At 39.6% G+C, this 17755-nt stretch overlaps 1 protein-coding gene across 2 annotated transcripts; it reads right to left on the reverse strand.

Moving 5' to 3' along the window:
* On the reverse strand, positions 1–17302 carry ATL3_1 (Atlastin-3). 2 transcript variants are annotated; one of them, XM_035731757.2, is made up of 7 exons: positions 16891–17302; positions 16666–16854; positions 15308–15400; positions 13136–13531; positions 12448–12657; positions 11123–11344; positions 1–1569 (listed from the first exon to the last, which is right to left on the reverse strand). In XM_035731757.2, exons 1-7 carry the CDS (start codon positions 17263–17265, stop codon positions 1477–1479), a joined length of 1578 nt encoding a protein of 525 aa, XP_035589723.2. In that variant the 5' UTR covers positions 17266–17302; the 3' UTR covers positions 1–1476. The 2 variants fall into 2 exon arrangements, with proteins under 2 accessions (XP_035589723.2, XP_051071956.1); XM_051211847.1 differs by having other exon boundaries at positions 775–1569; positions 16666–17302.
* Between the last annotated feature and the right edge of the window lie 453 nt (positions 17303–17755).

Below are 17755 nucleotides of genomic sequence, written 5' to 3' on the forward strand. Positions count from 1 at the left end.
CCAGTCTTCGGCCAGCGATTTGAATTGTTTTTGAGCCTCAATCAAGAATATTACATCTTTCCACATAGTTCAGGACAACAATCACTGAACTGAGGAGTTGGTGTTATCAGTCTGAACACTAATACACTTCATCTATCGCTTATCTATGTAATAGGCAGTGAATTGGGATATATAATACCTAATTCGATGAAGGTTTACAGCTCCAACAGACTCATCTTCTTTGTTTGATGTGAAAAGTCTGACACGAGTATTGTTTGACTAGTATTCGTTCTATGTTCTACATTTAATCAACATCTTTAACTAATAAAACAATATCATTTGTATATCTAATTACGGTAGAGAATTTTTGGTTAAGCATCGACTATTGAGTCAGGCAGAACATAGGTTATCTCTAAGAGCGTATATCCGCAACAGAATTAGATAAATATCCAGAGTTGATAAACATGGTGAGTTATATTTCCAATGATCACTTTAGAAGTAGCGCACTACAGGTTTTAAGACAAGTAAACGAAATAAATTAAGGTTTTATAATGCAATTGTTAAGCACCCTTTAAATTTAACTATACAGTAGAATACGACTGGAATTAAGTAGTGGTATATATTTCTCAACGGGCTTAAGATCCGATCTAAAAACGTCGGTAAGGTCTGGGAGCTATTTATTAATCTTCAATTAACTACATGAATAAATCAGTTTTAATGTTTATAAATGTTTATTAGTCTAACGAAGTAAATACCTTCGATAAACACCTTACCAATAAAAAGAAAAACAGTAAGTAGTATATAGAAGTACTTTATTGTATAATAGAAGGGATATACATGCATGCACTACAGCAAAATACATGGCAGTTTGTTTTAAAAAATCCTGTATTGAATCAGTTTAAACAATGATTTTTTCTACTTCAAACTTATATGAATATATGAAAAAGTACAAAAGAAACAAAGTTTACTATTGTTACAAATTGTAAAATATAACAAAGAACGATGAAGATCAAGATATGAGCGCAGACCTAACTCTACAAATACAATGAGTAAATAAATAATATGCCTTAGATATTGGTCTTTTGTTTATTTTCGTCACATAAATCCAAGTATGAACCGAAATTTTAAAAGACTATTCGTTACAATACATTACAACTACTATTTTATTTGGTTAATTATGAGGTTTCTATAATACACTGGAACCAGTAGAGAAAAAAACAACAGCTGAGAAGAACGTTATTATGTTATTCACTGTGTTTTGTTAAAAAAGAACAAGTGACCTTGTGTTTGTTGAACAAATAAACAAACAAGAAAAAGAAAAGACAACTACACGAAACTAAATCATCACAGTGAAAACCATAAGATATGGATAATAATATGGAATAAACAATACAGAAAAAAGGGGAAAAATGAAAATGATAGGTTGTAAGTTGAATCATATCTATAGATTTGTTTAAAAGTTTTATAGACACAAACAAACACGAGCACAGATGCATTTCAAGTTCTTGTTGTTTGATCAGAAACAAGATTACCACCAACTAGTTGAGCCATTCCACGATTACCGACTATTTTTATCGCAGGGTTGAATACCTGTTATGCAAAAAAGAGTTGAAAATTATATAAACGTGAAGAATATAGGTTTGATATACAGTTAATAAGCGCCGAAGATGGCCTACATTACCATACGCCGCTTTGGCTTTCATTATACGTGGATTGATCTCATCTCTCACATGACCACCAGCACTTATGCAGCTACATAAAAACATGGACTTCTCAACTATTATCCGCTCACTACCCACAGAGTGCAGGATCAGGGTCCTTCTAGTCTTGGGCAAAAGACGGCCCAGATTAGCATAAGCCGTTCTGGCTTTCGCTATACGTGCATTGATCTCATCACTCACGCCACCACCAGCACTTATGCAGCTAATTAGATACACGAACTTCTAGACTACTTCTATCTGCACACCATCCAGGGTGAGTACAGGATTAGGATCCTGCCAGTCTTGTAGAAGTACTTTGCACTTCGAAGGTACAAAGCACATACCGTACCCACGGACACTGATTGCCAACTGATTAAGTGCGGATTGCATGCCTTGGGCGTTATCGCACAGTAAGACAATATCGTCCGCATACTCAAGGTCGAGAAGTCTTTCTCCAGGCAACAGATCCACACCGCGATTAATTACATCCATCAGAGCTATTTCCAGAATGTCATCGATAGCAAATTTGAAAGGGAATGATGAGATTGAGCAACTCTGTCTAACCCCACTGCTCGGGTGGAACAATGGAGAGAGGTGGTTATATGCCCTCACTCTGCATGAAGTGTATGTATATAGGGCCTTTAGGATTTTAATAAACTTCTCAGGCACATTCTTCTTCAATAGACAATTCTAAAGAACAGTCCTGTCCAAAATATTGAAGGCAGCCCTGATGTTTCCAACTTATTGGAACGCTCCGACCACCAGGCTTCTCGGTCCTTACGCAAGCTTTGCCCGACTTCCTTACGTAACATTTTTCGTTTGTTGTCAAACTCACGATCACCCGGAGTAGACTGACGGGCCTCAATGAGTCGTAAAGAGTCTGAAGAAACCCAGTGCTTATAAGCGGGACGTTTCGCGAAGTTGCAAGCGGCTTCACTCGCCATTTTCATGGCGACATGCAGTTACAACCAATGCTCATCTATACTTTTCAGTGGAATGGTAGCTAGCCTAGAAGCTAGCTCGGTTCGATACTTAGTTGCAACAGAAGTTGCAACGAGATTACTGACATCAATCTGTTTAGGACGATGAATTTGTCCACCACTGTAAAGTAAGATTAGCGCAAACAAGGGAATGATCAGATTCCAGATAGGTACCCCAAAAGGAGCGGCGGTCTTGAACACAACCACCCCAGCGGTAGCTGATCGCGATGTGATCAACCTGAGTCCAGGATTGAGATGAGGAGGGAGGACGCCAGGTGGCACATCGGTGATGACTGTGCCGGAAGTTAGTGCTAGCTAGAAACAGGTTGTGGTCCCCGTTATCTGTCCTGTGACCAACAAGTCCCCATTGGCCACCTAAACGACTCTCTCCTGTGCCTAGACGCCCGACCTGAGCATTCAAGTCTCCGACTAGTACTACAATATCTGTTGAACGCACTTTCTGGAGAAGAACAGTTAACTGGTGGTAGAATTCATCCTTGATTGCATCCGGGCTGCAATCTGTCGGAGCATAGGCGGAGATGACGAAAAGATATCGTTTCTCACGCCGATTTCTTCTCACTTTGATGGAACTTTCCAATCTAACAGCACATAACCGACTGTTAATGGAGATCCAATCGATTAGTGCTGCCTCAGCTCTAGCGCTTAGTGCGACACTAACGTCAGCAAGACCAGACGAAGATGCCACAGAGTCCCCGGATAAACGTACGTAAAACAAGCTTCTCGAAGCGACAGATGGAGAGTAAATTTGTAGTACTTCACCAGAGTCTTGAATACGGGTCTCGGATAGACAACAAACATCGATATTAAGACTTTCCAAAGACATAACCAGCCCTATCTGTTGTCCGACCTGAATAAGTGTGAGAACGTTGAAGGCAGCCAGTTTGAATGGTGCACGTGGTTTCAGAAAAACTACTTCAGTACTCGTACATGGTGGTAGCATACAATTTTCAACCAGGCAGTGACTCAAGAACGTTTAGACAGAACCGAGTTTCCACCATAGGCGAGCCGCTGTATAAGTTAAAACATAAGGATACACAAAGTGAGGAAGGAAGCGAATAGATAAGTGACGCAGTACATGAAAAAATAAAAATGAACGTGGATTGTCTGAATTTTAATTGAAGCGAGAATAGTATTACCAGTATGAATTGTCATTTCATCTTATTTGTGTGTGGGCTGCCTTTTGGTTATGTAGTGGTTGGCGTTATGTATGATTTTACCCACCTAAGAAGAACAAATTTCAGATGTGCAACAAACATGGACATAAAGAAGGTCATTGTCCACCGAATCATACGTCCCAACCCAAGAAGAAATATAAACGTCGTCGACACACAATGAATCCAGCCATATCTAAAATCACTTTCTCCGGTAGCATCTTTCCAAACAGACTATGACATTAGGAGGAAGTATGTGTGCCGATTTCTCAACAGGTTTAAACTCTGCATTAGTTGTATACCAGTATCCATTAACAGACCTTGGAGATCCGTTTGCTAGCCTTAATAGTGAAACATGTTTCGTGAAAATGGGCTACTCAGATGCCTATCTGAAAGTGGAAATAGATTATTATTGCAGAGAGCTCCTGAATATCAACACTCATCGAGGGTTATTTCAATATATTCGTGTACCGTTTGGCATCACGATTGCACCTACCATCTTTCAGCAAATGATAGATAAGATGTTAACAAGTATATCTGTGACAGCAGCTTATCTAGATGATATCATAGTTATAGGTTCAACTGACAGTGACATTTCTGATCGAGTACATCAAGTACTTAAGTGAGTGATGGAGTATGGTTCCCAACTTCGTGAAGAAAAGTGTAACTTCATTCATTCGATCAAATACTTTGATTTCATCTTAGATAGGAACGGTCACCGACCAGATCCTGCCAATCTAGAAGCCGTTCAGAAGATTCCTGCATCAACTGATGTTCTTTCATTAAGATCATTCTAGGGATTAATTAGTCATTACATCACATTTCTGTCTGACATGCATCGAGAGGTCACCAGAATGAATTATCATCAAAAGGCAAACCTTGGCAGTGGTCAGTAAAATGTCAAGCATCTTTCAACAAGGTCAAATCAGTGCTCAGCTAAAAGCTTCTTTTAACACACCTCGATCCTAGCTTTGGAGTTGTCTTTACATCTGACCCTCTGGTCATGGAGTTGAAGCAGTGATATCTCACGTGTTTCCGAACAAATCAGAAAAGAAAATTGCTCATGCTGCTAGCACGACCGTTGCTGTTACCTTGAAGTGGTGGTCGGGCTTGCCTATCGTGATGAACCAATCGAGTTGTACCGGCTGGAACAATCGTTCCTCAAGGTCTTACTATGCCAGACAGGTCTGTTGAAGAGCGGTAAGACTAAAAGCAGAAACCCCAAAGCCCATGGGTGTGGCGGCAGTAAGGTGTTTCCCTCAGACAACCAGCAAAACAGCAATGCTGCTTCCCCACAAAGAAGGGTGGAGTTGGAATGGGTCGACCCTAAAAAAGCACACCTCGCCTTATCCCACTGACTTCTGTCTCCCGCAGCGAGGTCCCAACAAGTACAGAGCTAACACGAAAATTACTCAAAAACGGTCGTGTGTGACCGACCTCGAGCAGTTGTCCCTTGGACACTGCGGTCACGCTCTCAGGTCACTAAGACCACCTTTAATTCAATTTCCTTTTCAGGTACCTCCAGAAAAATCCTTCCACGGTGTGGGCAACCGGGAAGTGATAACTGCCCTCATACCCCTAACAGCACTCAAGATCATTGTATTCATAATCAATCTCCCTCTTCAATTCGTATTATTCCTCCTACCTCGACTTTCAACTCTAAACTTCCTCCTCAAGTGTCACCATGACCAACGATTCTAGTGCGCAAAATACTGTCCTAGGTCAACTGAAACTTCGCTCTAAACTATGCATTGGAGTCTTCAACGTATGCATCCTGTGTCAAGTCGGCCAGCAGGCCTCCTGACTAAAACCCTAGAATCTCGTATCATTGATGTGTGCTGTGTCTCCGAAACACGCATACAGGATCCTAGTGTGGTCATTCATTTAACCTCACCTCGCCAAAACGGTGAGCCGACGAGATACGCCCTCCGTGTATTTGACGACCCGATGGCTAGTTCTGGCGGACTGGCAGGTGCAGGCATAGCACTAAGTACAAGCTCAGAACAAGCACTATTAAAATGGATCCCCTTTAACAGTCGTCTATATGCCGTTCGGCTAAACGGCTCCATAAGAACTCGAAAAGAAGGACACACTTCGTTGCCTTTTCGTCGTTTCTGCCTACACTTACACTGACTGCAGCCCGGATCAAGTGAAGGATGACTTTTACAGAAAGTTTTCTGAAATTTTTCATAAAGCTAAACACTCAGACATAATTCTCGTATAAGGTGACTTTAATGCACATGTAGGTAGCTTAAACTAAACAGAAAGACATTAAGATGGGTATTATAGTATTCCGGTTCAGCGAACAGATAATGGTGATCGCCTGCTGCAACTGTTCTCAGACAATCGTTTATTTCTAGCAAACTAATTTTAAACATAAGGGTAGATATCGTGTAACATGGCGACCCCCTGCACCAAACCGACGATGGACTCAAATAGACCATATTGCCATCGGTCATTGTTGGAGAGGGTCGGTAGGAGATTGTCGCTCATTCTGGAGTACCTGCTTGGACTCCGACCACGCCCTAATACGGGCACGCATTTGCTTGCGCCTCACTGGATGCAGAAAAACCACACTAAAAAGAGCCATTAGCATTGAATTGAGTAATGAGAAAACCAAAAGTCTATTCCAGCAACAACTGAGGTCACACTTAGTTAGTTCTGAAAACGAGGCTGGCCCAGATGTTGCTTGGAAAGATATACAAACAGCTGTGGAAACAGCAGTGACATCTATTAGTGATTTAAACCAAAGGGTTACAAAAAATCAATGGATTTCTTTAAGGTCTCTTGCATTGATGGATTCTCGTAAACTCATCCCATCGGGCTCTGAACACTATGATGAGCGACAACAAATCAGATCTAGGCTAAGCAAAAGTCCAAGGAACGACCGTGAGCAGTCGTGGACAACGAAAGCAAAAGAGATGGAAAAGGCGGTGGCTGTATGTAACACCAGACAGCTTTAAAGACTAATAAAAGAAACTGGAATTAAGGAGTCAAATGTGAGACAATCTCGGAAAACGACAACATTCTTATCTGCTCTCAGCTCAGATGTTTAGAACGATGTGTGGAACATTTTAAGGAGTAGTCCAGCTGGCCTTCAGCTACCTTATACAGCCACTCACCATTCCCAAACAGTCTGAATGGAACATTGAAGTAGACCCCCTAATCTAATTGAAGTTCAGAAAGCTATAGCTAATCTGAGACGAGGAAGAGCAGCTGGTCCAGATGGACTAACTCCAGATGTCTTTAAGTATGATGGCTCAGTTTTAGCGATTAGGTTGATTAATATTTTATATAAAATCTAGGAATTCGTCGTAATCCCATCTGACTGGTCACAATTACTGATCGTCCCAATATATAAGAAGGGGTCGAAATCATTCTGTGATAACCATAAAGGGAGTAGTTTGACAAATATAGTATCTAAAATACTAGCCTCGATAATTATCGGACGCCTAAGACTCGTGAACTGCAAACACGAGAAAATCAGGCTATCTTCAGACCTGGTCCTGGCTGCATCGACCACATATTCACCATTCTTCAGATCTTAGAACATAGGCATACTTATTGGCGTCCGATAATGATAGGTTTTCTTGACTTGGAAGCAGCATTTGACTCGGTAGACCGCGAGATTCTGTGGCAGTGTCTGTCATTGAAAGGCATACCTCAGAAGTACATAAACCTTGTGAAGGCTCTTTACTCGAACACTACTAGTCGAGTCAGAGCTTATGGCGAACTGTCATCTGATTTTGCAACCTAAAGTGGTATCCGTCAAGGCTATTCACTTTCTCCATTTTTGTTTAACTTCATCATAGACCTACTGATGGAAATAACGCTCTGATCTAATGAATTTTCGGGCATTGATCCCCTTCCAGAAGGTCCACTTATTGACTTAGAATGCGCAGATGATATAGTCCTGTTTGGTGAAGACGCTGATAAAATGCAGTCTTCTGGTAGCACTTAGCAACAATGCCAGAATGTTTGGAATGCGTTTCTCTCCCTCTAAATGCAAGTTGTTGCTTCAGGACTGGTCTGCGTCAACACTTGAACTAAGGATAGGGAGTGAAGAAGTCGAAAGCGTTGACGACTTCACTTAACTTGGAAGTCTGATCAGCCCTAACGGCTTAGTATCTGAAAAAATCTCTGCATGGATTCAGAAAGCTCGTTTGGCTTTTGCCCACTTACTTCACCTATGGAGAAGGCGAGATATCCGTATATCAATAAAAGGACGAGTATACTGCGCGGCAGTCTGTTCTGTTTTAATTTACGGCAGCGAAACATGGTCATTAAGAGTAGAAGATACTAGTATTTGACCACAGATGCCTTAGAAATATTGCTGGCATCTGCTAGGATCATCGGGTAAGTAATAGGGAATGATGGTGAATCAGTTGATTAGGTTGTGAATCTTCATCGACTGAAATGGTTGTGCCACGTGTTACGTATGTCTGAACATCGATTAGCATAACACGCAATACTGACTAGTATTGGGGATGGTTGGAAGAAAGTTAAGGGTGGTCAGACCAAAACGTGGCATCAGTGCTTGAAGTCATTAACTTCTAGTGTGAGCTATGTTGGTAGATGCAAACTACTTGGTTGGGGTCCGCGCGACTATCGTAACCAATGGTTAGAGACTCTGGGTGACATGGATCAGAATCGATCACAATGGCGTCGGTGTATACACTCTTTGTCTGCCCTTAAACCGTGAGACTAAAACTGCTTTATACCTTTACTTCTACGAAATAATTCCTTCATCTTGTATTACATCTCTATACGTAATCTTCCTTTTATATATTACTACCATTGAAGTAACTATTTATATGAATTTGGTGTTCATCTTGTTGTGCTAATAAGGTGTGGCAGCTTGGACCGATGCATATGTGTAAGTGGTTCTACGTTACAGTTGACTGACTGATTCATGCTGCTAGATCACTTACCCCAGCCGAGCGGAACTACAGTCAAATTGAAAAGGGTGCCCTTACTATCATTTTCGCTGTTAAAATGCACTACTGACAGATCACAAACCTTAAACTGCAATTTTCGGTTCTAATAAAGGAACCCCTATATGTACAGTTAGCAGACTACAACATTAGGCAACAATGTTTCTGAGCTAGGACTTCAACATCAAGTATCAGTCAGCAAACACTATGAGTCAGGCGAATCCTCTCACTCAATTGGTTGAAGTTCAACACCCTGGACTGGAGGACATGATCATTGACTCAGTAGCAATAGATCCAGAAATAAGGTGTGTAGTAGCAGATGGCATTCGAAACACTCCAGTGTCATCAGATGAAGTCAGAGAAGAAACTCTTCGAGACCCAGTCTTACAAGAAGTTAAAAAGTTCCATCTAGAAGGGCGGCTCTCGAAGGTGAGTTACACAGAGCTTCAGCAGTTTTACTAACCCAGACTACCTCAATCATCGATGACTGCCTTCTGTTTGCTGAACGTGTCGTAATCCCAAAGAGGCTGCAACCGGTAGTGCGTGGACAATCGCACGCAGGACATCCTGGGATAAATCGCATGAAAGCACTAGCACGAAGTTACGTATACTAGCAGGATTTAGACACCCAACTGGAGCATCTATCCCGGTAATGTACCAAATGTGCATTAGCAAAACCACAGTCACTGTGGCAATGTATACACTTGGACTTAGCTGGTCCACTTCATGGACAAACTTACCTTTTGGCAGTTGATGCATACAGCAAGTGGCCAGAGATTTTTCTTAGGAAACATCCAACTGTAAGCTGCACAGTCAGAAAACCACGTCAACTATTTAGTCACTCCGGGGCTCCATAACTAATAGTTAGCGACAGTGGAACACAATTTACATCCGCTATCTTCCCAGAATGCTGTAGACAGAATGGAATCAATAATGTCCGAACACCTCCATTCCACCCGCAATCCAAAGGCCAAGTAGAACGCTTTGTTGGTACATTTAAAACGATGTACAAAAATAAAAGTGGGAGTGGACCACTGAAGAGATTCGACAGAAGATCCTGTCAACCTGTTGTTCTACAACAAATCCTCAGATAATTAACGGGGTCTCTCCAGCAGAGGCTTTACTTGGCGGAAAAATACGAACATATTTTGGTGTCATTCACCCAACACAAGCTCTTGAGCCTCAACGCAATTCAATAGACATTATGGGGTACAAAGACGTTTGCTCACTGTGGGTCAAAACGTACTTGCTATGGACTATTGTGGTAAACATCTTACATGGAAAAATGGTCGAATCGTTCAAAAAAAGAAGTGTGGTTTACGAGGTGTCAGTTAGCTCAGAAGTTTTTGTGGGTCATGCTAACCAAGTAAAAGCAACTCCGATCGCCAGCAACGAGACCCAACGTAGGACACCTCGTGATGTTCTGATGGACACCTTTGAAATCGAAACTGCTGAAATGGACAGGTCGGTTTCCGTGCAAGCAGAGTGACACCACTTCTTTATCGCCTAGAAGATGGACAAATCGAAAACACAGACCGGTCACGCGGTTGCAGGTGGACCTTAACACCAGATCCTATGAATCTGTTCAAAGGGGAGGAGCTGGCAGGACATAGATTAGATCAAAACATGTCCCGTGAAGGATTGTGTTGAGACACACTGACTGGCCATTTCTTAGCCAATCAGCGTTAGCGAATACTTGGGGACGACTCTGGAATATTCTTGTGTAAAGATTATAAATATATTAAAGTTTTTCTTATTGCGTTTCCTACTTCCATTAAACCTTGTTTATTTGGAATATAATTATGTTCTTGTTCAACCATGTTCTGATTTAGAGACTTGTCGAGTGAAGTAGTGTCCAAAGAATACTAAGTAATAAAAGTAGCTGGGTTGACATAAGAGAGATTATCATAACACTCAGAAACTATGTAACCAGACAATTCGACTGGTAAATAAAAGACTATAATGCTTAACCGTTGAACTTATTTATTGTCCTGAGTACACCACAGTGGCCAATAAATCAACTATTTTAGCAAAAACTAATCAACAGTCAATCACAAAAAAATCCCTGCAATCCAACAATTGTGATAGACAATCTGAACCCACAGAGGTAATTTGCTTATCTATCATTATAGAACATATGATGCTAGTTAGTCATTGGCTTTTTAAAGTAATAACCCACATCAGCTCACTATTGATCATCAAGTCAAATATTAATGCTCACCCGCAAATGTGTAGTATCTATGTTATGTAGAAAGCAAACAAGATAATACGAATATAGCGAGTGAAAAAATCACACAAGTCATAATACTATACTAAAATACGAAATGAGGTATTTCAAAAGTGTTAGAACAACATACCTTCTTTATTACCAACTCAGCTGACTGATCGATGGCACTAGCTAATTCTGGAGCTCGACCAGTGTAACTTAAAAACAACCACGTGAACAATGAGATTAAAGCAATATAAAATGGTAGGGCCAATATACCCGAAACCATTGATAAACCAATAAATTCTGATATTCCTGTAACAATATGGAAAATTAGTAGAACAACAGCCAAAACAGCAGGAGTACGAAATGTCTGAAAATGGGATAGAAAAAGGTGGATAATTGTGCGAAGGTAAAGCCAGTGGACATACAGACAGTAGTTACGAACTATAAGCTTAACAGCAGGTATCCTGCCTTATGTCTGAGACGGTAAAACCTAAAGGAACGAGTGTTTCAGCCAATATAACTGGATGGGGTTATCACGATGCTCAATCTACACCACAACATCGAGGTAGCGACTAAGGTAGGAATTTACAGTATGCAACGTTTCAGCCTTAAATTAATTAACATGCATTGCAGCATGTTATTCTCCAAACTTTGTAGGCCAGTCACTTACAAACGGTAATTTAGCGCAATTAAAACAACAGACACTACCGTCACTTCGAATCAATTATTATGTATTTTCGTTTATCTAGTGTGGAGACTTGGGCTGGCAAATATTTGTCCCACGTCATGTTTTTGACTGGCAGACTACAGAATCAAGACAGCAGTTAAAATGGATAAGCGCTCTTCCACCATGTACCAATGAGTTTCAGTCAGAAAATCCAGTAAACTCATTGTCGATTAATAACTTAATTCCTTTCTTAATTTTTGACTTTCATGTATTGGCTAATTTTTTGGACTAATGTACTATTCTGTGATCTATATAAATATGGTGAACTAGACTATAACATCAGGCCAGACAGAAAATATGTGAATTATTTAATGAATCAGATTAGCAATTAACGAGTGAGCTGAATGCAAATTAATCACGATTTTACTGATTTACGATTTTTTGATATTTTATCTAATAGTAGATTTAAAAGAATTATTCTGAAAGATAAAATGGAATTCCGGATTTAAACACTGAATGTGACTCAGTGGCCAAGGAAAGACCTGTGAGCTTAGCTTCGAGATTGGAACGGGGTTAGAACACTAACCAGTCGCATACATAGAAGTAAATGAGGCAAAATTTGAACCTAGAACTAAGTGATCCAAAGCCAAGTTGCCTGACTAGCAAGCCCACCACTTTATTTAGGCATTTATTCTATACCCACAAAGTTTAAAAGGTCAAACGAAAAAAGGTTTTGAACCTATTAAAATCTATGTCACCTGACTACTGAAAATACTTTGAAAATCAGATATACACAAACCTACCTGGAATATATCCTTTTTAGAATTTGACATCCGATAATCTTCTCCCAGTTGTTTTAATGTTTCTTTTAAGCGTTCCAAATAACCTGCAGAGAATGCCTCACCACCCATTTTGGGAATTGTGTTAAATTTTTCAATAGCCGCCTTATATATTTTTAAATGAGCTAAATCTAAATCAGTTGGATTGATGTACGGCCGATCGGGTCCACAAATCTACGATATAGGAAAAGGAATAAATTGTAGTATACTGAATGGAACCTTAAGTAGACAATATATGTCTTTCGATGTTCTATAACATCATTGGACATTTGTTTTCTGAGAATAGAGAATACTTAAATTTAGGCATTTTACTATAATCTAACGCAATTGCTCTACTACACTCTAGTATACCACTAAGCTGTTTGCATAAGAATACGTCACGGAACGACAAAAACATTGTTTCTCCTGACAGGTAGCGGAAACCACTCACTACTATGCATAAATCCAGAACTCAAACAAGTCCCTTTTCAAGTCACTAGGTGATCTATTTAATGATGGAACAATTCAAATCCAGTTTTAATGAATAATATAACACAAAAAATATCTTACAAAAATAATTTACAGCTGACCTGAATTACGGGCATGTATAAAATAGCCTAAGTGACAAATCACAACTATACCACACTGATGATTAGGACAAAACATTCTTTACCTTGTTCATAGCCTCTGAATACATCTCTTGACATGTTAATATTGCATTAAGGTTGTTAGCCTCGGCAGTTGCTTCCAACATAGAACGTGGTTCTGGGAGAGTATCACTTTCATAAATTTTTATATATGCTTTGAAATAAGTAAAAAGTTCACGACACGTAACTTCCTGACCATTTATCCTTTTAACAACCAGATTAACTGGAGCTAACAAATGAGGAACTAATGCTATAAGGTTTTCAACGAAACTAGGATCAATATCCTTTACTCGTCCATCAAAGTTTGGATTTGTTGAAACTTTAAGACCGGGATGAGGCATTAGGAAACAATCTAACTTGGAAAAACAAGAGCGAATATGACGGCGGACAGCTTGGTGCTCTGTGTGATGCTGTTGAACAATCTGGAAGAAAACAAAGTGGTCATGAAGCAAACACAAATTACAAGACAGGTAGTTGCACATTGACAGGTTGTCAGTTATGGAAACATATAGTAAGACCTGTACCTTGCACGAATAGCTCATTTGTTGAGATTTATGAACTACCCATAACTCTATGTATCTCGTAGGTTTCAACTCACTAACAGAATGAACGATCACTTTCGTAGAAAAAAAGATTTGTGTAGTTTCGATTTGCAGTCTAAACTATCAGAACGAAATAAATCTAATCGAAACAATATTTGTAGTTTAAATATAACAAAGATTATAAATATTCTTCAATACCTGATGAGTGAATATCAAAATACAAAAAATCCTATTTTAGGGTATCGGGTATAAACCTAACCAATCGGAAATTTTACTAGGCTAGGGACTGATTTTAGTAACGTTTCGCGACTGGCTGAGGTTGAGAAGCTTATGTTGGACCATTATCAGCATCAAAACTTTAAAAAAATTCAATATGCTCTACATTTCAACAAAATTGGAATGTTCAGTCGTTGAAACAACATGAGGTAAATACGGCCCACGAAATGTTCACACATATGAGAACCATATATTAAGTATGACTTTGCTTTTCCTAGTGTGGTATGAACAGACGAGTCTGAACCCAAAATCTCTTGTCGGGACAATATAGTTGTTTTTATTATGGAGTGATTAGATGTGATGCGCACTGATTATAGAATCGAATTACAATTTACTGATAAACATCAGGGGGTAATAAAATAGTTATGATATGTATAACTAAGAAGTACTGATAGTATTATGTATTCATTTGTGAACAGGTTCCGGATGAAACAAGAGATCAAATATCATGCAATAAACAGGTTGTCAGACTAGCATGTGGCGTAAATAACAAGTTTCACATTCACTTTTGATCCTATCACCTGTCCGAAGGTATAAATAGTGCAGAATATTTGGTATTGTTAAGTTTAGAAAACAACACGTAATCTTGGATTCATAAACAGAATTTGTTGAAAGTTATGGTGTTGAACAGATTGATAGTTAGCGCTTTTTATAACCGATAGGACCAAGTTTAGTTTCGACTAACTAGTTGTAAACACTTAGGCCTCCGTTAATTTGTGATTTTCATCATGTCACTAGCAAATATGTGAATATATTCTGAATGAATTAAAGTATTACAAAGATTTAGAAGTTCTCTTCAAAGCATGTTGCTAGAAACAGAGCGGATACGGTTAAAACTGATTATTATAGAGATACAATTTGTGTAGTGCGAGTTCAGAACACAAGCTAGGATGAAATGAATGAATTTACTGATTCCCCGTGACATTGTTACTGTATAAACAGTGTATGTTATTAAAATGTTCATATGGTTAACTCAGCCTTGTTACTTGGGCTTTAACTAAATCGGTATATAAATATTTGTTAAGTTTCGGAAGCATTTCTCTTATATTAATCAAACACAATTAGTAAGCATGTAAGGTGAAACTAAGAACACGTAGGTAACTTTGAATTATATGGCTTGCTGCCGAACAGCACATCCAAACATACCATAATTGTCTAACATCAACTTGAAGAAGCAACCTACTTATTGAGTAAAACCCATTGACATCTGATAAACAGAGTGAGATCTGGTTTATCGGTGATACTTGAAGTATCCTTGTAATACTTTCCCAATGAAATCAGACTGAACGGGAAGACCAAGTGAATATAAGACTCCATACATCATGATAACAAAACGAAATTTCCAAGATTTTTGTAACAATAATATATGTTGTGAATTACCTTGAGGCGATTATCAAGCAGTTGAGTACCACCACTATTCCCGAAGTCATACTCGTACGGGAAACTCCAATCGCGAACAAGGAATAAAAGATGCTAGGTATAAAAAAGTACAAAGACATAGACAATAGAGCGGAATGATGTGATAACAAAACCTTTATAATACATGTAAGAAGATCACCGTCTAAAAACGATGAAGTAGAATCAATTCAGTCCTCTTATACTCTAGGAACGAGTGGTGATTTACAACGGAAGTAACCGGTCAACTAGATACCCCGAAATGCCCTGGTATGATCGGGGGTGGGGACGGTCAGCTCTCCCTCTAGGAGTGCTCTCATATGGCCATGCGTATACATCTACTATTAGGGAAGTTCTACTCACTGCCTTGTTGCGGTGTGATGTCCTTTACGAAATTGAGAGGATGAAAAGCGAATATTCAACGCTTTAACCGGGTTGGTGGATATAGAGAATCCACCTAAGGGAGTTGGAAAACCCTGATTCCAAACCAATAGTGCACATGGGCTACAGAAACCGGAATAAACACATGGTATGTGAACCTATTGTTGGTTACCGGCTATCGTGGGACTGCATCTCCCCACGTTGCTCCATTGCCTTGTGGATTAGACTTCTAGGTCAAAAGCTCGGGGAGTGGCAGTCTAGGAAAACCACATGCTTTGGTTTCGGCACGCGGGCAGTATCCCAGCACTCATACAACGAATTTGTGTGGAGCATATATATTTGGTGCCTCCTTGTACAAATTTCTATGTAAATAAATAAATAAATACTAGGCTGCAGGCAATGTTGTGTGGCAAAGTAATTAGAAGGAAAGGACCTCCCAAGATAGAAAAAATCCGAACTGGTGACCGCTGGTTGACAACGAAACAGAAAGTATTAAAGATGAGAATATGATCAACTTGCTGTAATGAGCATAAAACGTATAACGCAGAGAAAGAAAGCAAGCGATGACAGGAAAAACACATTCCTAATTAGCAGGGAGTTACATTATCTAGATATAATGACCAGTGCTTTTACAAACTTTCACGCTTTATCATTACTAACCCTTATTAGTTTTCCTCTTGGCCATTTAAAACAATCAAATGACCACTTTTATTTGCAAGTTGATTGCGAGAATGTCTGACCTCATTGTTACACTACATGACCATGATACTACCGATTACCTGTTTATAAAACCCATTTCACAAGAATGAGAATCACCGAGCATGAGTGAAGTTATTACAGAAACTATATAGGGTTGATTACAAGCCAGGTAACATCTAGACACTCAGTTGGAACTACATAGGAAATGCGTGTTACATTGCGCTGTAAATACTGCATGAATTAATCTTTTTCAAGCCGCTTACCTGGAAAGGTGTTCCAGAAATATCAGATTCCAGGGCAAGTCGACCATATTCGGTGAATAAATGCAAATGCTGAAGGTGATCTTCTTGAATATTACCATGAATGTTATAAACTTGAGTACTACTGATCATTGTACTCAAAGCGAAAACTGTAGCACACTGACGCACAGTACTAGTGCTATCAAAGGAACCCTTAAAAGTAAAAGAGTAAGGAGAATATCTACAAACCTGTGTATCCATTAACAGAACGACTACTTCCTCTCCAGATGGTAGAGTCATAAAGAATGGTTCGCTCCATAACAATATTCCAACAGTGTCTCTCTCTGAACCACCTCGCCAGGGGAAGCCCTTCAAAGGTATTTCCGGGTCTCCTAACCAGTTAGTACGGTCATTGGATAACAAATAGCGTAAGAAAAAATCCAGTAAAAACGATTTTCCTTGACGAAACGCACCAGCGACAGACACCACAACAACTTTTTTGTCACGCACATCGGGTCTTAAAAGAATTGAAGACAAAGACTCTTCATCTAGACTGAATGATGTTTTCTTCATACATTCTTCAACATTTATAATTTGAACTGCACGCCCACCCGCGGCAACCATCCTCGACCCAAAAGTAACGCACAATTGGTGATCTCCGCCTAATACTACAAATGGTTCAAATGGTTCAAATGGTTGTGGACGGAATAGAAGAAGCTTTCGCTTAACAGGCTTCCGTGTCTAGTAGCAGGGGATCACCAAATCCTCCAGGCAGGAACCTAGGTATGTTAACAATAAAAGAGGAAAAGAGATTGGTAAATCATAATGTGATGCTGTTCTTGGTCCTTAAGAATAGGTCAAGTTGCCTCTTGAAGGACTCCTGAGAAGTCGCTTGGACTAGCTCGGCTGGCAGCGAATTCCAGATTTTGACAACTCTTAAGGAGTAGAAATAGTGTCTACATTCCGTCTTGCTATGTTGTGTTTCCAGTTTCTGGGTGTTACCCCTTAGGTTGTTATTCGAACTAAGCTTAAGTAGGTGTTTAAGAGGATGTCCAGAAGTGTTAAGAATACTATAAGCCATTAATAAATCACCTCTAAGACGCCTATATTCTAA

The sequence above is a fragment of the Schistosoma haematobium genome, chromosome ZW, assembly GCF_000699445.3.
Source record: "Schistosoma haematobium chromosome ZW, whole genome shotgun sequence".
Classification (NCBI taxonomy): domain Eukaryota; kingdom Metazoa; phylum Platyhelminthes; class Trematoda; order Strigeidida; family Schistosomatidae; genus Schistosoma; species Schistosoma haematobium.